The 22,986-nt window shown below is 45.3% G+C and overlaps 1 protein-coding gene and 1 pseudogene across 3 annotated transcripts in view; one reads left to right on the forward strand and one right to left on the reverse strand.

Annotated features, from left to right (window-relative positions):
* The first annotated feature begins 4,292 nt into the window (after positions 1-4,292).
* Positions 4,293-10,346, forward strand: LOC309857467 (ral guanine nucleotide dissociation stimulator-like). 2 transcript variants are annotated; one of them, XM_082750157.1, is made up of 6 exons: positions 4,293-5,108; positions 5,508-5,615; positions 6,995-7,188; positions 7,771-7,830; positions 8,761-8,960; positions 9,212-10,346. In XM_082750157.1, exons 1-6 carry the CDS (start codon positions 4,971-4,973, stop codon positions 9,520-9,522), a joined length of 1,011 nt encoding a protein of 336 aa, XP_082606283.1. In that variant the 5' UTR covers positions 4,293-4,970; the 3' UTR covers positions 9,523-10,346. The 2 variants fall into 2 exon arrangements, with proteins under 2 accessions (XP_082606283.1, XP_082606284.1); XM_082750158.1 differs by having other exon boundaries at positions 4,293-4,635.
* A 783-nt stretch (positions 10,347-11,129) lies between these two features.
* The window catches only part of LOC309857466 (ligand of Numb protein X 2-like), a 34,774-nt pseudogene continuing 22,917 nt past the window's right edge, over positions 11,130-22,986 (reverse strand). Inside the window, exons 12-15 of the transcript XR_014316521.1 lie at positions 20,996-21,367; positions 17,428-17,568; positions 13,415-13,592; positions 11,130-12,319 (exon numbers count right to left, since the gene is read on the reverse strand). The product of XR_014316521.1 is annotated as a ligand of Numb protein X 2-like (transcript). The remainder of the gene's footprint in view (positions 12,320-13,414; positions 13,593-17,427; positions 17,569-20,995; positions 21,368-22,986) is intronic.

Here is a 22,986-nt window from a genome sequence, read left to right on the forward strand (position 1 = left end):
TCTGCTTGGTTTTAGTTTGTGCACTGGTTTCTGTCCTCTTGCATTTGATCTTTTTTTAAGAACATCAGAGAAACAGCTTTGGTTAATTTCCTAATTCAATTGAAGAGTTCTGTCCATTCATAGATGATTTGACTTATGGTTTAACTACCCACATTTGTTGTGATGGCTTATATAGGTAGAGTTATTTCTACCGTATGATTTTTACTTTTCTATTGATCATGCTTTTTTTTTTTTTTTTTGTCAGAGAGAGTGAGCAGAGGAAGGCAGAGGCAGAGGGAGAAGCAGGCTTCCTGCTGAGCAAGGAGCCTGATGTGGGACTCAATCCCTGGATGCTGGGATCATGACCTGAGCCGAAGGCAGCTGCTTAACCAACTGAGCCAACCAGGCGTCCCTGATCTTGCATTTTTTTAAAATGATTTTATTTATTTATTTGACAGAGAGAGATCACAAGTAGGCAGAGAGGCAGGCAGAAAGGGAGAAGGAAGCTGGCTTCCCACCGAGCAGAAAGCCCGATGTGGGGCTCGATCCCAGGACCCTGAGACCATGACCTGAGACCTCAAACCTCTGAGCCACCCAGGTGTCCCGATCATTCATTTTTAATGTTTCTTTCTTCTCATTTGTTCCCTGTCAAGGAGTTGACATACTTTCTTTATTCTCTTATTTCATCTTTTAGTTTGAAAAAACATATACTTGATTTCTATGATTTTTGGGTTATCTTTAAACTCTTTTTTTAAAAAAAAGATTTTATTTATTTATTAGAGAGACACAGAATGAGAGAGCAAGAGAGAGAGTATAGGGGGAGAGGTCAGAGGGAGCAGCAGACTCCCTGCCGAGCAGGGAGCCTGATGTGGGACCTGGGACTCCAGGATCATGACTTGAGCCGAAGGCAGTTCCTTAACCAACGGAGACACCCAGCTGCCCCACCTTTAAAACTCTTAAGCCCATGTAGGGACGCCTACGTAGCTCAGTCTCTTAGGCATCTGCCTTCGGCTCAGGCCATGATACTGGGAACCTGGGATTGAGTCCTGCATCAAGCTGCTTGCTCAGCCCAGAGCCCACTTCTTCCTCTGCCTGCTGCTCCCCCTGCTTGTGCACTCTCACACTCTTGCTGACAAATAAATAAATAAATAAATGAAATCTTTAAAAAACCCAAAATCTTAAGCACGTGTAACTTACGCCTGAACTGAGTCTATTACCCCTCTTAGAGCACAAAATGAGAATCTCAGAATCCTTTAATGCTAAGTACCTTCAGTTGTTCTAACAATGTGCATTATCATGTCATTCCAACTTGTCACTAACATCTCCCGAAATGGCTTTTTCATGTGTTTTACAGCTAATGGTAATTCAGATTTCCCGACATGTTGGCTAACTACTTACCCACCGGGCTCTTTGTTTCCCACTCACTCCTGCAGGTCTGACTTCCTGTGCTAAAATAATCCTTCAGTTGTCCTTCCAGTAGCTGTTCTGGAGGAACCATTTCTCCATCCTTATGTCAAAAAATGTTTCTCTAGCACCTTAAAACCTGGGCATAATCCACAGGTACGAAATTCTGGTGTACAGTCCATTTCTTCATTGCAACCAGAATGGAATAAGATGGTGTCTGGGCCCAGCTTGCTTCCCAGAGCAGAAAGCCGGGACCTAGCTTCCTGGTTTTCAGCCATCCTCCCTAACTGGTGTCTGGGAACTCGGAAGCATTCGGGCCCCAGCTGGTCTTCTGGGGACCCCCGGGATCCTGAGATCATGCTGTCACACCTGGGATATTGCCCCGCTTCACCGCTTGAACACTTTTAAGCCAGGAATGTCCCCCACGGGGGAAGACCCCTAAGTCTTTCAATCATGCACCTGGTTGTCCATAGAAACTTTGCAGTAGGCTCCTTCAGGTAGGTGCCTCCCCTCGGCTGTATCCATAGCTGTATCACACTCACAACTGGTTCCCATCCAGGCCCCTCAGGCTCTGAAGCTGCGGCAGGCACCACAGTGGGAGCTAGAGGTAGCTCTTGAGGTGGTTCAGCATCTTCTTCTGAGGTTGGGGCTGTCGGTCCAAGAAGAGAAAGTATCAATCCAATGATTGACTTTTTATGTCCCTCGTAAATCAAGGAAAATTTCCCCACCATTCAATGTTCTCTGAGTCCAGGAAGCAATCCCTAGAGGGTCTCCCCTGATAGCAGGTCATGGGCACAGAGATCTGAGGCTACTCCTTATTCCCGGCACACCAGATGACAGAGGCTAGCTTAGGGCGGCCTCCACTGGTCCCTGCACAGGTCTATATCAGCCACCCCCTGTCCTCCTCAGATCAGCATCTCTCTGGTTCTCCTCCCTCTACCCCTCCCCCTGCTTGTGCTCTTTTCCCTCTAATAAAGAAATAAAATCCTAAAATAAAACATAAAAGATTGAGCATCAAAGTGAACCTTGAGGCCTTCAAGACCTGGCCGGAAACACCCTCCTGTGTGTATTTCCTTGTCATCTTTCTTCTTGTGCTGATGGCATCAGAGGTGCATGTCATCCCAAGGAGGGAGAAGGCCGATGAGGAGAGACTCTGGGCTCCTGAAAAACACAGAAAGGATTTCAGTCTCCAATCTGAAGATCCACTCAGCACTGTCATGGGGGGGAACTCTGTGGTGACAGGCTACCAAAACCTGGGGAGTTACATGGTCATTCAGCGTAATGTAATATAGCTCCGTACAGCATGTTGAAATGACCAAGTTCACTTGAATAGTGATCAGCCTAAAACCTTTAAAGAGGACCATAGAGACACCTGGCTTCCTCAGGCACTAGGATCCTTGATCTCAAGGTTATGAGTTCGAGGTCCACATCAGGCACAGTTAACTTAAAAATCAAAACAAAAGGCTTACACAGGACTAAAATGAGTGAGGCTCAAACAACGAAGATGGTCTGTGCTGGGACAGATCCTGTCTCCCGTTCATTCATCCACTGGGCACTGCGCACTCAGATGGTGCCAGGGCTTATCAGCCCAGCGGGTTCTCCTCGTGAGAGCTCAGGGTCTAGAGCAGAAGATGGACAAACGAGAAACCAAAATGTGAATGGGAAAAACGATTGCTCCACAGCAAAAGAGCAAGGGACACAACTAAGGCCCGAACTCCACCCGGTGAGGGGTATGACACGTCTGTGCTGATATGACACAGAGAATTCCTGCGGGAGGAAAAGAAGGAGACAGCCCTGCACAAATGCGAGTGCATTCCACCTGGCGGAGGGCACCATGGAGCAGAGGACTGGAGGTTAGAAAGTGGGCCAGGGTGGCCAGAGAAGCTGAGGAAGGACCAGAGTGGGAGGGGAGGAGGGCCAGGGCCTGGGAAGTTGGTCAGTATCAGTGCCCTTCTCCCAGGGCTGTGTGACCACACTTCCCCACACTCAGTGGCTGAACCAACAAATGCTGCCTCGTGGTCTCAGGGGATCAGGAATCCAGCAGTGCTCTGCTGGGGGCTCCTGCCAGAGACTCTCCTTCAACTGGGCTGCTGACAATGCAAGGGAGGACCTGCTTCACCGAGAACCTGAGCGCACTCAGGGGCATGGGCCAGATACAGCCCATCTCAAAGATCTGACTTCTGTCTTTTGTGGGCCCACAGGGCTGGGCCATGTGCGTATGTCTGGGTCATGGTTCAACCTAGGGGCTTGTGCTCCAGTATGAAGATTGGAGAGAGAACATGGATCCGAGTCAACATGGGGCTGGGCAATGAGTTTTCGAACGAAATCTCAGAAGGGCCTTTGGGTGACGTTGCCACGTTCTGTGACATGGAAGTGAATCACCAAGTCCGCACCACACTCTGGGGAGGGGTCACACAAACATGTCTACAGAGGAGTTCTGGAACCAATGGAGCCCCTGAAGGGAGACGGTGAAGATCCCTGAAGGGTCCGGGCATTGCCCAGAATCAGACTGGTAGGGATGCTTAGCCGGCTTGAACCCAGCTCTTTGAGTATCCTCAAAGTTGGGGTCCTGGATGCAACGTAGCCATTCACTGGGGGCTCTGGAAAAGTTTTTCTGGAAGGAAGTGGCTGTTGGCCTGGAAATGTTATCGGGCTGAGGGTGATTATTGGTCTCCTAGACAGGAGACATATGCCCAGGTTCTTGTCTGAGGAGGATCCCGGGTCATGGCGACCCACTGGATGGACCCCTATCTGCATCACACCCTTTGGAAAGGAGAGAATGGCCTGCATCCCGGGACAGGCGGTCTCTAGGGCTAAGGGCACATTCTGACCATCAAGGGCCAAGGCTCCAGTCCCTTCTTTAGAGTTTGCATTGAAAAGAAAAAGCCTAAGACCTTGGGAAGCTATTACCCAGCCCTCTGTAAGTGGGGATGTCCTCTTCTGGGACTCCAGAATGTGAGCACCGATGAACACATGTGTGCACACAGGAGCTTGTGTGCTGGTGCACACAAACACACACCCCAGGAGGGACTGTGGGGTGGGATCTGATGAGTAGCAGATTCCAAGAAGTTGACAGGAGGGAGGAAATTGGGTGGGAGGTATTTCCTACATGTGACAGCACTCCTCTAACATCATAGCTATTATCCAACCTATGCCTGTGGACATCTGATAGAAAGACATGCTGGACTCATCCATATTTGGCAAGAAGACCATCCTTGTCTGCCACAATGGCTTATCTAGGGTCTGAACCAGGTAAGAATAGAGACTTGTGTCTGAAACCAGGTGTGTTTGCAAGCTGGGGCCCTGGCTGCTCCCAGACCTTCCCTGGGGGCCTGTGGAGAGGGGTGTGTTGGGGTCACTGTGTACAGATAAGATGTGGCCTTCCATGCAGAAGGAGGAAGAGGAGATGGCAGACAGGAGCACTGTTCATGTAGGGGTCCAATCAGGAGTGGGCCCCGATAGGGCATCTCAGGAAGTGATGTCACTGCCTGGATCACAAAGGCCTTCAGAACTTGGAACCCCTGCAACCAGGCAGCCAGTCTAGTCCAGTAGCAGGGTTACTGGAGTCAGGACCAAGACACAGAAAGATGTTTTCCTGTTGTGTACCTAGTTTCTTGGGCTCTGGGTACCAGAACCCCCAAGAAAATGACTTGTTCCCATGCTGCAGACATTGGCTAAAACCACCCCCCCAATGCCGCAGGTCCTTTCGAGGGAGACGCCATAAGGTACTTAATACTTGAGGAGACTAGGCGATGCCCACCCCTCTGAACCGTCCTAGGGAAGCCCCATCCCTTCCTCTGGAGTTTGAGGGGAGGAGGGATATGTGGGGGTTCCTGCCCATGGGCTGGAGGAGGGTGAGCACAGTGGATACCCTGGTGATCCCTTCTTGTTCACACCAATGTCAGGGTGGGCAGGGTGCACAGGGGATTCCTGAGGTGACTCTGAGCTGTGCCAGAGCACATCCAAGGCCCTGAAGCTGGGCCACGTTTCTCTCCTTGGGGGAGGGCTCTGCCACCTGGGCTGTGGTGTGTCTGGAATGGAGCGCCCTGGGTCTGAAGACCAGCAAAGGCCTCCAGACAGGGCTCTAAGTCCTCCTGCCTGCCTTCCGGGCACTGTATTTACAGAATGCCCCAGAGGACATGGTGCAGGAGGTGACCGAGGAGATTGCCTGCTCTCCTTCCTCCAAGGAGAAGAAGCCGCACACGGCCAACAGAGTCTGGCGCTGGCTCAGGGTGAGTGCAGGTGCTGTGGAGACCCGACCCCGGGGAGCCCATGCAGCACCAAGGGACCCATTTCCTAGAAGCCAACCTGGCCTCCTAGAGTCCTGTACTCCCGTGAATCTGCATCCCATCTCTTCCCCAAACTGGCCCACATGGTCCTGCCCACGCCTTGGACAGAAGCACTGCCATTGTCCACATACTTATAGGAGTATCATTAAAGAGACTTTAGACCAGGTTTCATCCCATTGATCTAGACTCCTTTTGCCCTGGCCTAGGCATTTTCCTAACTCGTGCTCCCAGGTGCCCCCACTGGCCCAACAGTCCTTCCTCAGCTTCTGCAAGTCTGGATTGGGAGACTTTGATCCAAAGGGACATGGGGCCCATGGTACTCTGTCTCTTGCTCTGCGCTTTGGTATTGATGGAACACATTGTTGCCCCCCCACACACCCCAAGGAAAAGGAACAGGGGCCTCACTGCACTGCACTGCACGGCAGTCCGGAAGGCCAGTCATTGATCACAGCCATGGAGCCCTTTACTGGGGCAGGACTGGATGTAATCCCCTTCTCTAGCCAAGGCACAGTGCTTCATCCTACAGCCTCCGTTCCTTCTTATCCTAAGCCCTCTCGCCTTAAACATCTCTGTGTTCTCGTCTCAAGAATAGGATATGTTGGGTGCCGGGGTGGCTCAGGGGTTTCAGCCTCTGCCTGCAGCTCAGGTCATGGTTCCTGGGTATCACAGTCCTGGGATCGAGGCCCACGTCGGGGGCGTGGGGTCCTCTGCTCAGCGGGGAGCCTGCTTCCCCCTTTATGTCTGGCTGCCTCTCTGCCTACTTGTCACCTCTCTCTCTGTCAAATAAATAAATAACAAGTCTTTCAAAAAAGTAAAAAGAATGGGCTATGTTATCAGAAATCACAGGATCCATGCCACTCATGCAGGGACGTGCTATCCATACTCCGCTCACAAAGGGACCTCAGATACTAGCAAGTTCAGACATCATTTCTTTCAATTCTTTGTATGGATACCAAGAACATTTTCTCATTGCCTTAAAGGCTTCTTAACTGATTGGCTGATTGATGGATTTGAGAGAGAGACAGGGGGAGAGTGGGGAGAAGCAGACGGAGAGACAGAATCCTCAAGCAGACACTGCCCTATGGACACAGCCCTACGAGGAGCCCAGCCTCAGAATACGGAGACCATGACCTGAAGCAAAACCAAGAGCCTTAGGCTGAACCCAATGAGACACTGAGTCACCCGATTCTTTTTCGGACTCTGGGCTCTCTTGTCCCACCTCTTGCCGAAGTCCCTGAGATCTGGGGGCTCATTCTGCCCTCCAAGCCCCAACCCTCCTGGTGGCCACAGCACTGACTCATGTCTCCTCTGATTCACCTCAGGGGAAAAATCGTTCAACCAGGAAGAGGAGGAAGACCTCGGTGCTGATGGCCAAGCAGGCCGACAAGCTGCAGGCTGCAATAGATCACCTGGTGCCTGCCATCATCAGACAAGATCTACACTGTGTCCACACCTTTCTGGACACATACCGTCACTTGGCCACCACCCAGGAGGTGCTGGACCTCCTCTTTGCAAGGTGAGCACGCTCCCCTGCCCCTAACTGCTCTGTGAGATTTGGCCAATTCCTGTTCTGAGACTCTGGCAGGTCCCCAAGCTTCCCCAAGCTTCCCTTGCTCCTAACTGGGGCAGAGGTATTATAGGGACTCAGTGGGGTCTTGTAGGGAAAGGACACCTGGGAGCCTGCGCCAGTGGAAAATTCTACTGGAGGGCCTGTGGGCATGCTCTTTGCTCATTCCTGTGCCCCTCATGATGAAGCCTCTGCCTCATCCCTGACTCTCACTATGATCTTGAGCTGGGCTCCTTGCCACTGAAAGGGAGATCTTAGACTCCTGGGGCCTGTGTCTGGCTGAATCCAGAGCAAGCATCCCTGGGGGTGAGCAGGGACCAGGCCCACTCAGATGTCGGAGATGGGCTGGTTGGGGCCCTTTTATTCAGCAAGCATTCAGGAAGCCCCGGTAGGTGGAGGCGATTATCCAGGAGCTGAATGGGATTCCTGCACAGAACAGAGAGCACCCCAGGGCTGCAGGCTAGTCGAGGGTCTGGCGGTGAAAGCCAATATCCACAGACATCTCATGCGATGCCCCCTGGTCTCCTCTAGATTCGGATGTGTTTATTCCAGCTATGATGAGGTCGGCGGACCCCAGGAGCAGCGCAACATGTGAGTAAGCTTTGGCGGCTTTAGGAGGGCCTTCCCTCTCCACCAGGTTAGTGAGGGTCCTGTGAGTTTGAGGGGCTGCCGGACCTTCAGACTCACCTCGTTATTCTGCTTTATGGTAAATGTCTGAGAGCTTCTACTGGAAATTGGGAAGGTGCCCTCTGGAACTGGGGTAGGTGTGTGAGCACTGTGGGAGAGCAGAGGGGGATGGAGGACAGCTTCCACCCCTGAGAGGGTCATGCTCCATCCCTGCCCCCTCCCAGCCCTCTCTCTGCCCCAATTCTGGGACCCAGAACGCAGGATTTAGGAACCATCGCATAGCAGTGTTGGCACCTGCACGCTGGGTGCTCAGAGGGGGCTCAGGGAGAGTGGTGACCCAGTAGAGCCCAGGGAGCAGCAGACATCCCACACCCTGTGGGAGGTGAGTGTCAGTGGAAACAGACCCACTCTCATGGCACCTAGTGACTGGGCAGAGGAGGTAACGGTGGAGGTATGGGGAGGGTCCTGGGAAGGCCTGGCTAGAGACAGAGTCCCTTTGTTCCCTCCTCGGTTGGATCTTCACGGAGCAGAGGCAAGTGCAGTGAGGGTAATTAAGAGGTCAGACACCACCCCTCCCCAGGCACAAGCAGTTGAATTCAAGTGGCTTGTGGGCAAGGAGAGAGACTGAGGAGTGTGTCCAGCTCCCCTAAGAAGTCCAGAAATGCTCCCCCCATTGACCAAGGACTCCCACTCCTAGCGGCTTTCGCCAGCCTGCGGTGTGGGAGTAGGCCTTTCTCGGGCAGGACTGCCAGGTCACAGGTGGACAAGGAGTCCGACTGGTCTCAGACAGGAGCTGACAGCCCAGGGGCCCAGGTTCCCACATAGGTTCCCTGGGATTTTGGTTTGGATGCGTACCCTATTCTCTGACTTCTCTGCCTCCATGTCTGTCCCCAGGGCCGTCTATACCATCCTTAACACCTGGGTGGAAAAGTATCCAGGGGATTTTGTGCAGCCTCCGGAGTTTCCCAGCTTGCACACGCTGCTGGCCTACCTGCAGGTCAATGTGCCGGGCTCGGACCTGCAGCGCCGTGCCCAGCTTCTGCTTCCAGAAAGGCAATGCGCTCCTGAAAAGAACACGGAGCCAGAGGCTGGGGGTGAGGAGGACTGGGGGTGAGTGGTGTGGGCCTGAGGCGGAGGCAGGGTGGGCCACCCTGAGGAAGCCTCCGTAGATTGTAGTTGGGCTGAAGAGAGTGAGGCGTCTCAGATCCCTGTCCCCATGGGCTTCCATCGGGGACACCTTCCGGGGGCTGGGTCTTGAACGCAGGCCACGCTGAGTGGTGGGGAAAGGGAAAGGCAAAAGGGAAGTCAATCAAGCTGATGATGCTTTCTCTTCTTGGAGCTACAGCACCGGCCCCAGAGCCAGATCAGGATGTGTCTCGGGAAGTTGTTCCACCAGCCACTCTGGCACCTGCTGCACCTCTGGGGCCTGAGCTGGCCCCCGCCATCCCTGCTATGGCTGCTCACTATGGGTTAGGAAGACCAGTGACCCCCCCTGACCCATTGGGGCCAGGGCAGATGGTCGTCAGGGCCCTCGTTCACTTCTCTGCCACGGAAGAGCCACCAGGCCTTTTGACTTTCCTGGATGACCAGCAGGGTCCTGCCACCAAGCTGCCGCCCCCTGCCTCCGTGGAGCAAGCAGGCTCGGCCCCCGAGTAGCAGCTTGTGCTGGCTGCAGCTCCAGAGCATGACTCCCCCTCCCCCATCATTTCCTTCTTTATCGTATTTGTGTTCTGTGCTCACCTCTATAATTACTTCATAGATTTAATTTATTAAATAAAGTAGAATTTGAGTTTATATAACATTTTACTTGCATCCTTTGCAGTGGGATATGGAGGTCTCATTAGGTCTATCCAGAGTGTTGCACAACCATGTCGTTCTACGACGTTTCTGTCAAAGAGACACCCACGCTCCTCATCGCTCACTGCTCTGTCCCTCCCCCAGTCCCTGCAACCACTGCTCTTCTCTCTGTCTCGGCCACTTCACCTCAACTTGGATTTTACTCTGCCTGGAAAACTACAATATGGCCTTTTGTGTGTGTCTGCAGAACATAAGAGTGATTCCCCTCTTTTCAAACTTTTTTAGAGACGATATAGGTATTTTCGTTTTTCTGAATCTTCTGCCAAAACAAACAATGAAACAGCACAACACAAAACAAATAACTCTTTTGTCTGGTACACCGCCAGCTAACTGCAGAGAAAGACCCTCCCTTTTGATAAAGAGCAGAGCTGCTACCCTGTGTGGTGTGCGACATCCTGGAAAGAGCCGCCGGTACCCACAGTGCAGTGGCCCTCCCAATACCTGGTTGTGTATACTGGTCTGCACACAACACACAACCCCAGGAGTCCACAGAATAGTGACCTTGGACTGATAGACACCCTTTCGATACAGGCAGACCCCCCACATAGATTTCATTATCCCGTGTACTGTTCATCTGAAATATCATTGTTCTTTGTGATTCACCTGAAAATGCTCCGCCCTGGGGACAGATATGGAGGCAGAGAAGTTAGAGGACAGGGTACGCATCCAAACAAAAATCCCAAGGAACCCATGTGGGAACCTGGGTCCTGGGCTGCCAGCTCCTGTCCGAGACCAGTCAGACTCCTTGTCCACCTGCGACCTGGCAGTGCTGCCCAAGACAGGCCTGCTCCCACACTGCAGGCTGGCCAAAAGCCACTAGGAGTGGGAGTCCTTGATCAATGGGGTGAGCATTTCTGGACTTCTTAGGGGAGCTGGACACCCGGAACAACAGGTAACAAGAACTAAAGGAGCGCCAGCATGGCCTTGCCACCAGCAGTGGTGTGCACACGCTCGGCTCCTGCGCCGCTGAGGAGACCACTTTTCCCCCAGTGGGACCGGGCCTTTCTGACATGCTGGGTTTCAAGTGACAGGTCAGTGTATCAGGCTGAGTACTCAAGAGGATAAATGAGTTCCCTCTGCTGGCTGAGCCCTCACCATTAGGTAGAACGGCCATGGTTTCATAGCAACCATTCCAATCTATGCCTACAGGGCCCTGAGATACGAATTCTGTTACTGTTTCAGGCCTTTTTGGTCTTTTTCACTACCACAAGGACAAGTCAGTAAGTTAGATGATAGACAAATGAATTCCATTCATCCTGGATTTTTCTGGTATTCTTTACGTGAAAGTACTTTTAAAATATATATCTATATCTATATCTATAGATATAGATATTTATCTCACATAGCAATATACAAATGCTAGTTATTACAAATTACATCCAAATGAAGCTAGATGTCTCAGAAACTGGCATTCTTATTGTTTATTTTTATTTAAAAAAAATCAGTCATTTTCCTACTTGGCTCAGAATCAGAAAGTTTCATCATAGTTCAGTTTTAGGATTCCTCTAAAGTGATCTAGAAACAAAGACAGTAATACACATTCTTCCTAATTCAAAACCGAAGTATATACAACACTCATCAGGAGCTGAAACACTTTCATGAGCAGACAATGACCAACTACAGAATGTCTTGGTGGGTTACAGTCACGAAGGTGGTGAGAAGACCTACTCTCGGACACCAGTGGTTTGGCTTAAAGAGTCTCTCATGTCCAATGAAAACTGAGTTCTGACATCCTGCCTTTTTAGAGAGAGTTAACAAGATTAAGAAAGGGGTTTTAGAAAAGCTTTTCAAAAGGCCCCACACTTTGACCTGTTTTTTCTGCTGAAAAGTGCACACGAAGTCTAAGCATGTACACATGTGGTAAATGACAGCTTTTCTAAAGCAAGAGCATGAACATCCAAATCTCATGGCTGGTCCACTTGAGAACCTTCTTAATAGTCATGGACAGAATGGCTTTATTCATTTTTATAAACAGATACACCAAGTCTTTTTAGCTTAGTTCTTACTATTAAATTTACCTTTAATAAGGTAAAGGGTTTATTTTTTAAGAATGTTTTAATTTTTTAAGAATTAAAAAAAATCTTTTTTACAAACTCATGGCCCGGAGACAAGACCTGAGCTGAGATCCAGAGTTGGATGCTTAACCGACTGAGCCACCTAGAGGCCCCTTAAATTTATCTTTTAAAATATAATAATCTAAGGAAAAAAATACCCTTTTCTTCTATAACTTAATATGCCATTGCCACTTCATCTCTGACAAGGACCTTCCCCCTCACACCCTGGACGAATGAATTTACTGTGTTCCATACTGAGAAATGTTGTCACTATGATTATTCCATGAAACTGCTGAAATGCTGTCAGTACCTTGGAAGCCCAAGCCACATGACCCACGACGGGGACCAGCTGGAGTCCTACTCATATTCACTGAAGGTGCCTGGCTGCTCTTCGGTAGCCTGGGCTGCCTCCTCGACAGTCTGGACCTCAAGTGCTTTCAGGACAATAGCAGGGGACGCGGCGCTGGCTTTTAGCATAGCCATGGCCTCACTGTGACTTCAATTGTTCAAATCAATGCCATTGATATTCAGCAATATATCACCTGTCCAAAGGAATAAACAAGAAAATGAGATGAGCTACCAAGTCATTATCTTCCCTATACATCCTGTGATTTGTAATTTTTTCACATCTCTGTCATTCTTACGATATCGAGGGAAAAATCCAATTCATGGAAAACATTCCAAAACAACTCAAAACTTTAAGATAATTTCATCATATATAGGAAAAAATGTGGCTTGAGGCACTGTGATTTGACTGGATGTCCAAGTCATTAGACCTGGTTTTGCTAATGTGCAGGACCTGGGCATGTTCATTTCTCTTCTTTGGGCTTCAGTGATCTCTATAGTTCTTTCCTGCTCAAAAATAATTTGATCTTTTGCTCTTAGAAATGAATTTTTAACATATCCTGTTTTAGAGTTACACAGTTTTATAGATATAGTCCTACAGAGTTTGTTCAGCGTGGATGTATCAGAATACTTAAAGAGAAGAGATCCTTGGGTCTACACAAAGAAATGAAACTTGTGATTTGAGCATCTTTTGCTTAAGGAAGAAAAAAAGTGTTTGTTGCCCTGCCAAGTAATATAATAAAAAAAGGGCAACGAGGATTATATAAAAGGTTAGGAAGGAAAAGATGAGTGTTCTATTTTTTAGAGGGTTTTTTCCAACATAAAATAATGCAAAGATCTAAATAAACATTAGAAAATAATGGAAAGGGTGCCTGGGTGGCTCAGTGGGTTAAAGCCTCTGCCTGCAGCTCAGGTCATGATCCCAGGTCCTAGGATCGAGCCCGCATCGGGCTCTGCTCAGCCGGAAGCCTGCTTCCCCTCCACCCACCCCCCGCCTGCCTCTCTGCCTACTTGTAATCTGTGTCCGTCAGATAAATAAAAAAATTCTTAAAAAAAAAAAAAAAAAAGAACGGAAACATCATCAAACTGCAGCAATTTTCCTTCCCATTAGGCATTTTTCTAACCTTAGAGAGAGGTTTTACACTTTTATATAGAAGAGACACTTTAGAAGATTTTTAAAAAATCATATTTAATAGAAAATTTGGGGAATATTTGTTACTTTTTTCAAACATGAGTTGCATGCAGGGAGAAGATGGGAAGAGTTTCACTGTTCCCAGCCCTGCCTATCTTACCTCTTTTGATGCGGCCATCACGTGCCAGACAGCCATGAGCTGGCACACTGGTTACAAGGATGAGCAGTTCACCACTCTTGCTTCCTCTGCCCCCTGCCACTGTCATTCCCAGGGACTCAGGTGGTTCCTTCTTTACAGTAATGTGTTTTTCTTGGCATGTAACACACTGGGTAAGATCCTAACACAGGAGAAGAAAATTCATTGCAAAATAAATAATACATAGCTGAAGTAAAGTAAGGAAACTGAAGGAAAAAATACCATGGCAATGATAAAGTCACTATTAAAATCAGTTACTGTAGAAATAATACACAGTTCCTCATGGTACAAACATGACACTGAACACTGGGGATCACAATGTCAGACTTTGGATGGCTGTATTTTCATATGACTATGTATGGAACACAAAAAACTCAGGACTGTTGACATATGGAAGTCAAAATAGGGCCAATTCTACAAAGGTAAATAATGCACTTGAGTTTTAAGATTCTGAAGACAAGCTAATTAATTTTATTTCTCTCTCTCTCCTCTATTCTTTGAGAGAAATGGTGACAGAATAGTACAAAAGTAAAGTGCGGATTTTGGTAACTGCCAGAAAAAAGCTATAGATCTATCTTCTGTTTCTTACTCATGAGAATGCTCGGTCATGAAATGGGTGCAAACTCATCTTCACAACCTTCACGGAAAGCTAGAAGGATATGAAATAACTGAATTTTGAAAAAGTTACGGAAGAGAAAAATTTTCCAACAAAGTGTGTTCTCAGGAAAAAGCAATTTTTACCGATATTGATTGTTTCTATTTATGGGGACAATCCTAGAAGAAAAGGAAAATTTAAAACATCACCTTTTTTTAAATTAGAATGCTATAAAAAACACTGGGTACCTATGCAATATTAATATTAAAATAGCAATAGTAACTATATTTATTGAAGATTTACTATGTGTAAAGCAAATGGCTTCACATGTATTATTTCATTTTCATGGTTTCATTACATTTCATTACAATGGTCCTGAGTATAAATCCTATGGTTGGCCCCATTTTATAAACAAGGGAATAGCCTTATTAGAAAGGTCATGTAGGGGCACCTGGGTGGCTCAGTGGGGTAAGCCACTGCCTTCGGCTCAGGTCATGATCTCAGAGTCCTGGGATTGAGCCCCGCATCAGGCTCTCTGCTCAGCGGGGGGCCTGCTTCCTCCTCTCTCTCTGCCTGCCTCTCTGCCTACTTGTGATCTCTGTCTGTCAAATAAATAAATAAAATCTTAAAAAAAAAAAAAAAGAAAGTTCATGTAATTTGCTCCAAATTATATAGCTACGCATGATCACACTGGGATTTGAGGTGATTCAAGTTTAAAAAATATACACATACACACACATAGTGTATATACATAAACATGTATTCATATGTAGTTGTGTATGTTTATACAGCATGATGCTATATGCATCCACACTACAATGGTGCTATCCCATTAAGTGTAATAATGGAAGCTCCTATCTCAAAAGGTTCCTTAACACATATACTGTAACAGCATAGTGTAGATAACAAGATAACTATTACCACGACTAACAATATCAACAGCAGAACTAGATGAGTTCTTTTGCTAGAACTGTAACATTTCCTTTAGTGACACTGCTTCAGAGCGGACAGGTACGACGTGTCAGTCAAGCCCTGCACCGGCAGGGGTGTCTGCTCTTCTCTGCTCCTGAAACCAACACTCTGAAATTTTCTTGAGGGCACTACTTAAATAGCCTAGAGTTCCTAGAATTTTGACCTCATAGAAAACCTGTAAACGTCCACAGGTGGTATCATAGCATATGACATCTATGTTCGCATCCTTCAAAACTGGGCAAGACCCACGTGATTATGAAGACAATCCAGGTAAACTCAGCTGGGAGCACATTGACTTCAACGCTTGTGTCTGTCAGGTATAGAGTCAATTAGAGGTGGTTGTTTTATTCCTCCATATGGCTGAGATGTATGCATTTTAGCCAAACTTCACAGATTACTCTTGGTATACTTCATGGAAACTTCTAAGGGCTTAACACTGGATGAATGTTTCCAAGCAGGAGCTACGCAGGGGCTTAGTAATAGAGTAATGTGTGCTTTAATTTTTAACAATGATTATCCTCTGAACAGGTTGTTTTGATGAATTTGTATTTGTTTTCCCTAGGAGACCTTTATTTTTTTAAAGTAGGATTTGACATCACAAATGCTGTATGTTAATGGTAAATTGCTAAATTAATGCTTAAAATTACATTTCATGTGGCTGTTCTAACAAGCAGGTTTACAGAGCACCTAAAGTAAGAATTCAGCATTGCTATTTAAAACACCACCACTTAAAATTAAGGAAGAGGAACTAGTAAAAAGAAAAATATTTGTGCCCAAAACAAAAAAAAGGACATAAATCGTCCACTATATGAACACTGAAATGGTTAAGTAGTTCTTAAAACAGTCTTAAATTTGTAGCGTTGTCTTTGAGCACCCATATTTCCACTTTCTGTAGTATTCATGGATTCAGTTACCAACTTTTGCCTTAATTATGATTCTTTATGAATATGTATATATAGGTAACTTGTAAATCAAGGACCAGCTATATGAACAACTCTATTCAAATTCCTTTTCGAAACAATAACTGCTTTTCGTAGTCATCATTGTGAAAGCAAAATTATAGGTTCCCTTCACACATTTCATTTTCTGTTCAAAAATAAGATGAAGTTTGTGCTTATAATTTCTTAAAAGTTTTAAGTGAACAAAGACCAGTGACAAGTTTATACTTCAGCTCAGAAAACAAGATAAACCTGATGGACCAAAAATACTTGTGCCTTTAAATGATGCTTTCTTGGGGCGCCTGGGTAGCTCAGTGTGTTGAGCCACTGCCTTCGGCTCGGGTCATGATCTCGGGCTCCTGGGATCGAGTCCCGCATCGGGCTCTCTGCTCAGCGAGGAGCCTGCTTCTCTCTCTCTCTCTCTGCCTGCCTCTCTGCCTACTTGTGATCTCTGTGTGTCAAATGAATAAATAAAATCTTAAAAATAAATAAATACAAAAATAAATAATGCTTTCTTGGGCTCCTATGACATTACAGAGTTATTCTCTCAAATTGTACTTACATTAAGAAGCCACTTTAAGCTAAACATGTGTTTCTCAAGTCATTCTCCTTAAGTAAAATTAAATTGCTTTGCTAAATTAAAACTTATTTACTGGTCTACTTAAAAACTATAGGAAGTAAAAACAAACAAACAAACAAAAAATCGATAGGAAGTTTCCGATGTGTGATTTTCACACAGTTGGTAAATAGCATCATTGTAAAAATTCTGGCCTACTAGAAGTTGAGTTCAAATGAAAGATCAAATGAAGTAAATAACAGTGAGAACACAGTAAAGTGCCACTGTTTTTTGACTTCTACTGATTTCTGCATCCAAAGTGAGACAGCATCAGAATTTTTGGCACAGATAAATGACCTACGAATATATTATCAAAGCACTGAAATATGAAAGATGCAGCAAAAAGCTCAACATATGGGAATTTAAAATGATCTAGGGTAGTATTCCTATGAACTGTAACATAAAAAGAAATGCTTTATGTGTTTTGCATGTACGTATCAGAAAGTATGATTTATGCTTCATATTCACATAGGGAATTCTGTTGTTGTAGGCAACCTGCCCAACCGCTAAGTATAGACTTGTTGGTCATTGTCTTTTTTTCAGTTACATAACCTCCTGTTACAACTGAATGAGCAAACCAAGATAAATCCCACTTTCAAGCAGGACCAAACAAAGAAGTCTTTCTAGAAGATCAAACACTTCTCATCAATCTGGCAGAGGGACCTTCTTACTAAGAAACCACCCCTAGTGGCTGAGAAACAGACTGTACAGGGACTCTCAAGGTAGCCAAACACACATTCCACACCCCCAAACACCTTGTGTTCACCTTTTCCAACAGAGTAACAGCCCTCATTTAAATCATACCAAGGATTCCCTGAGGGCAGATGAATGAAAACATGCAAACTCGAGGCCTCACCTTGTGTGAGCTGGGACTGTTGTGGTACAGCGGCTGTGCATGGTGCCGGCTGCTACTCTGAGCTCCTGCGTCCTGGACAGGGTTACCAGGCTGGGATTTCCCCGGCCTAGCAATTGTTAAATCCACCCTCTCGCCACTAGCCTGGAGAAAACACACATATATAATCACCAGTCATTAATGATGCTTCTCACTTAAAAAAATTATAGGGAGGGTCATTTTCAATGCACTTATCATCGCTGTATCAGAGCCTCACCTGAGTGGGGATTGCAGGCCCCTGCTGGGGGTGGGGCAGACGAGGGAGTTCATTTCAGGAGCTAATACTTTAAAACTTCTGCAGGTAAAAGAGCCACACACAGACCTCTTGGGTAAACCTTCCCTAATCCTGGAAATACCAAGGATATAACCAAAGCAAAGCCTGGGTTCTGATCTCCCCATGATTTCTTGAAGGGTAACTGTCTTTTTATACTTCCCTCCCCTGCAAAACTGGCCTTGGCACTGAGAGAAAGAGAGCAAAGAAGATAAAAGGACGAACGGATTCTAAACTAGATTACAATCCTTTGTGATTTCTGAAATAAATTCCAAGATGGCTACTTTGAGACTGATAATCAATGAAACTACGTGTAGCTCTGTTTGCACACACTACAGCTTCGAATCGAAAATAGGGATCAGCTTAAACAGTCCTGAAAAGAATGATAACAAAGGTCCTGTAAAACAGGAATAGTATTTATATACATCACAAATTGTGTGCGTATATATGCCACATGTGCACTCACACATAAATGTAATTTAAGAGGTGATGATAACCACGTTGAATTTAGAGGTCCATTTTCTGTATTTATAGATCTAGATCTGAAACACAGATTCACATCTATTACACTTTTTAAAGCTATTTTAGCTTTGCTTTTAACGTACAGGCCTGGTCTACTTGATGCTGATTCTTGGTCATGACTACAACTTTCCAAGTTTACTATCATTTCTATGGGAAAATTTGACAGCCTGCTTTCAAGAAGCTGTGGTGGAAAGTAGAGCACTCCTCCCCCATGACTGCAGTCAAGTTGGAAAAGGAGTGAAAACCATAATTTTAAAAAAATGATTTTATTTATTTATTTGAGAGCAAAAGCGAGAGAGCAGGGTGGAAGGGCAAAGGAAGAGGGAGAAACCAACTCCTCGCAGAGCAGAGAGCCCGATGTAGGATCTGAGCCGAAGGCAGATGCTGAACCACGGAGCCACCCAGGTGCCTGAGTGATAACCAATTTTAAGGCCCTATTAAAGTCACTTACTTATTCAAGTATTTCATTAAACTAGTTTCAGACAATTCTTCCAATAACTGAAAGAATAACACTTCTGGGGATTTTATCTAACAGGCAAATTCCAAATAGAACGCTTACAATCCAGATATTTGAGATTCTGACACTTCCCAGTATTAGATCACACGGTGTGAAGGGTGAGAAAAACCTGTGATCTCATTTCAATATTAAGAATTGTTTGCTTTACTGCCTAACCCTCCCCACTACCAAATACTCTATAACCACTAATTTAGCTTTATGGGAAGACCCCTGCTCATGCAAACCTATTAACAAACAAATCCCTGATCTTTTCTGATTTCTTAAAAGACAAAATTCTGGGTGTGTGATGGAAGTGGACATATAAGCTTTAAACGATGGGCCAACATTTGGGTTTAGGCCAACTGCCTATCTAACTCTTCAGGGTTTCAAGCACAACAAAAGAATTCTGTTAAAGTCAAGATTTTTAAAAATGCAGGATGCCTAAATGACAATACCTGTATTTCATAAAATAGTGGCATGCCCTTTTGATGGGAGTATATACTGGTATGATCTTTCTAGAGGGAAGTTAAGCAAAATGTCTTAAACTTGAAAACAAAACATTAAAGTCTGTTGACAGGGGAGTGTTTACGTAAGTTTTAGCACAACACACCTACTATACAGCTATATCATGGTGCATCTATTTTTAGGGTAAGAAGGCCACAACATACAGCTGACATAAAGAAAGGGTGGCAAACTCAGAATTTGTAAGCTGACTGCATGTCTAAGTACCTACGTAAATAGGTACCTATTTATTTGTAGGCATATACAGAAAAATGACGATGTTCTTCAAAACTTTAAAGTCACTATCTTATGGACTTTAGACTGACTGTGATTTTGATTTCCTTCTTCATTTTCTGTATTTTGTCTTCCTTAGTCTCCTTTTCAGACACGGAATACATGTTATTCTCAGAATCCAAAACATTAAGATGTTTTTCACAAAGAAACAACTTGAGCAATATATTATATTTGGTATCATATATAAGTATCTGTATTCAATTTTTTTAAATCTCAAGTCTGGGACAAGAGACCAACGCCTGAATCTCCCTCCTAATGCAAGACGGCTACCGGGTGTGTATGTTCCCATAGTTATAATGAACCAAGCATTTGTGAAAAGGAGTAATGAAATGGGATTTAAATTTGAGTTTCCTTACACAGTACTTAAATCTTCATTGTTAATTCTGTTTACTATACACATTTCCCAGTGACTATCAACCTACTTTAATTCCTGATGCTCGATTATGTTACTGCTTGGTTTCCTTTATGCCAGAGTGTTTTCTTGTGCTTACTTAAAACAAAACAAAACAAACAAAATAAAACACCATACACATCTTTGTTTCACCCCTTCATTGTAGGAGATACCCATATCATTAAATGCTCTGGTAGGTTATAGAACCGGAAGGTCTGGCCTGGATTATTTTCTACTTTTTCTATCTTATTTTTTAAAAAAAATTATAAAGCTGTTTTCTTTTTTTAAAGATTTTATTTATTATGTATTTATTTATTTATTTGACAGAGAGCAAGAGAAGGAACACAAGCAGAGGGAGTGGGAGAGGGAGAAGCAGATTCCTGGCTGAGCAGAGAGCCCCGATGTAAAACTGGATGCCAGCACCCTGGGATCATGCCTGACCGAAGGTAGATGCTTAATGACTGAGCCACCCAGGTGCCCCTCTATTTTACCTACCTTAATGTTCTTATTGAAAATTTTTTTTCTCTAATAATAACCATCTTTACTTCACAGGGATACTGTAAGAACACAAGTTATAATGTGTTTGAAATGCTCTGAATGCTTTATAAAAAGGGCACTACAGAGATAATGAGTTCTTTTAATAAAAATTGATTTTCCCCACTTGTATGGAGGTGAAGCGGAGAGTGAACGTTACAAGAGCAGGGAAGTCACAACTTTGGAACCACAGCTCCTTCAAGCTTTGCTTGTCTCACCTGTTAAATGTGGACATAAATGTGTTTTTTATGTGTGGGCTTAGGTAGAGCCCATGGAGCAAATGAAAAACCCATGTGCAAAAATAGAGCCTTCACTCTATAAAGAGCAAGGCTAAATGTTCACAGGGATACAGTTTTCCGGACAGGATTTTATCTGTAATGATAAAATCATCTCTTGTGCATTTTGAAGGATTTGGGGAGCCGTGTTTGATTTCCCCCATGAAATATCAAATATCCCTCAGGTTCTCATGTTACGAAAACATCGACATAAAGGCTGAGCACGTGGAATGAATATCCGCGTGTACCTGAATGATCTGGGCGGCAAGCTCAGGGGTTCCGAGCTTCAGGTCGTGTCCATTGATGGCGAGCACTCGGTCATTGCTGCTCAGCCTTCAATCCTGTGCAGCCAGCCAGGCCCTCTTCCAACAGATCAAGGATAAAAACACCTGGTTCACCGGTCCTTTGAATGGGATAATGCCAAGTTTTTCACCAGAGTCCCGTTTGTGAAAGACAAGGTGGAAGACCTCTTCCCGGGGAGAGCTACCGTCGGGGTGGCTGTAGGTCCGGCCCCCAAAGCACCGCTCTCGCAGCACGCTTAGGTGCAGCGTGGAACAGGGCTGGGAAAGGGCGGCTCTGGCATAGTTGTGAGACACATTGTTGGTGTTACAGTTGTTGACCTGGAAGAAAAGAATTATGACTGAGGTGGGACAATCTTTTATCCTCTCAACTGGTAAACATTTATACGCCATTTCCAAAAGAAACGGACTTTGGAAAATGACATACAGTCATTATTTACAAAGAAAAGCCCTCTGAAGATGTTTTAAAATGCACAGTTCCTAAGCTTCACTCACAATGACTAGCATGAAGTAGAGAATGGCAGTTAGGATCTCAGGCTTCAGCGAGGGTGCTGAATCAGAGTCCCTGGTCCTGCCAGTAGCGGGATGTCTGAGTGTGTCCCCTGAGTGGTGAGATGGGTTTACTCTCCGCTTCAAGGGACCAGGAGGAGAATGCAGAGACAGCAGCAGCATGTGGCAAGTGCCAACAAAATACTAGTTCTAGTGGAATAGAAACTGAAGTTCTACTGGATTGATGTGGCTTTTCCAAATGAAAAACACCTACCCTGGAAAAAATACACCAAGTTTTAATCTAAGAAAAGGGACAGATTCTAGATACACAACCTGATCTCAGTTCAGTCATTTTTACTTTAAAGAAAAGCAGGTAATTACAGTTTCACTCTGTTTAGCACTCAATGTAACATCTATCTAATACAACAAGCTTAACTCAGTACTCACAGCACATTTATTTACTAAACCTTATGGCCCTGAAAGGAATATAGTGACTGATCCTGGGACAGGAACAGGACTAAGAAAATACACCCAGCTTCAGTTATTCACCTAGTCAGAGGAAGAGGTTGGTGCAACTCTGAGTGTTTATCACAATTAGAATTCCTCTCCTCATCTGTCTGCACCAACAGCAAGCAGGAAATCGACATTCTCTTGGATGTGTTATGTGGCACAGGCTCTGGGTTAGGTGCTTGTGATTACCCAAAGCCTTCAATCTTTTTCACATGAGTCTATCTTAAGGAAAACCTTCCCCCTTCCTACTCATCTCGGGATGACAGTTTTGAGCACCACTAACTTGAATTTTATTGATTTGGGCCTGTGGACATCTTTTAAAATTCAGGCATCAAATGCAATAGATCTCACACATAAACTTGCTCTTCACCCAATTTTGCAACATCTGTGCATTTGGTTGCCATCCAGATCCTTGATGAAAAAGTTGAGTAACATAGGGTCAAGAATAGAACTTTAAGGCAGCTTCTAAAAAACCAGCCTGACGTGGATTTATTAGTCAAAACTCATCATTTCTAGTTATTCAGCTAAAAAGCCACTTATCTCTAGGTTCTTATTTTTCCGTCTTAGATTCACATCTATCACAAATGACTTTACAAACATCTGGCTGGAATCCAGCGCTAGCCACGTGCGAGTATGTAGCCTCACACCATTTTTGTGACGTGGGTTGTGGAATATCCTCCAATCGGAGATTTTCCCTTCACAAAAGTGTGGTTGCCAGTGAAACACAGAGAAAGCAGAGACCAAATAAACTACTGTTGCTAGATGTTGTAGAAATAGCACCAACAGAGTAAACTTTACCACATCTTTAGCTAATTATCTTTTGGACCAATGCAGTCAAGACATGACTGCAATTATTTTCCTTAAAAACCAAAAGTGATGGGACACCTAGGTGGCTCAGTTGCTTAAGCAGCTGCCTTCGGCTCAGGTCATGATCCCAGCAT

Source organism: Mustela nivalis, assembly GCF_964662115.1.
Source record: "Mustela nivalis genome assembly, contig: HAP1_SCAFFOLD_749, whole genome shotgun sequence".
Classification (NCBI taxonomy): domain Eukaryota; kingdom Metazoa; phylum Chordata; class Mammalia; order Carnivora; family Mustelidae; genus Mustela; species Mustela nivalis.

Bases quoted from the DNA above. Each gene is read 5' to 3' on its own strand.
- LOC309857467 (XM_082750157.1), top strand. From the start codon at position 4,971: ATGTTTTCCTGTTGTGTACCTAGTTTCTTGGGCTCTGGGTACCAGAAC. The intron at 5,109-5,507 runs GTACTTAATACT...CTGTATTTACAG, and splicing joins TTCGAGGGAGACGCCATAAG to AATGCCCCAGAGGACATGGT. The intron at 7,189-7,770 runs GTGAGCACGCTC...GGTCTCCTCTAG, and splicing joins CTGGACCTCCTCTTTGCAAG to ATTCGGATGTGTTTATTCCA.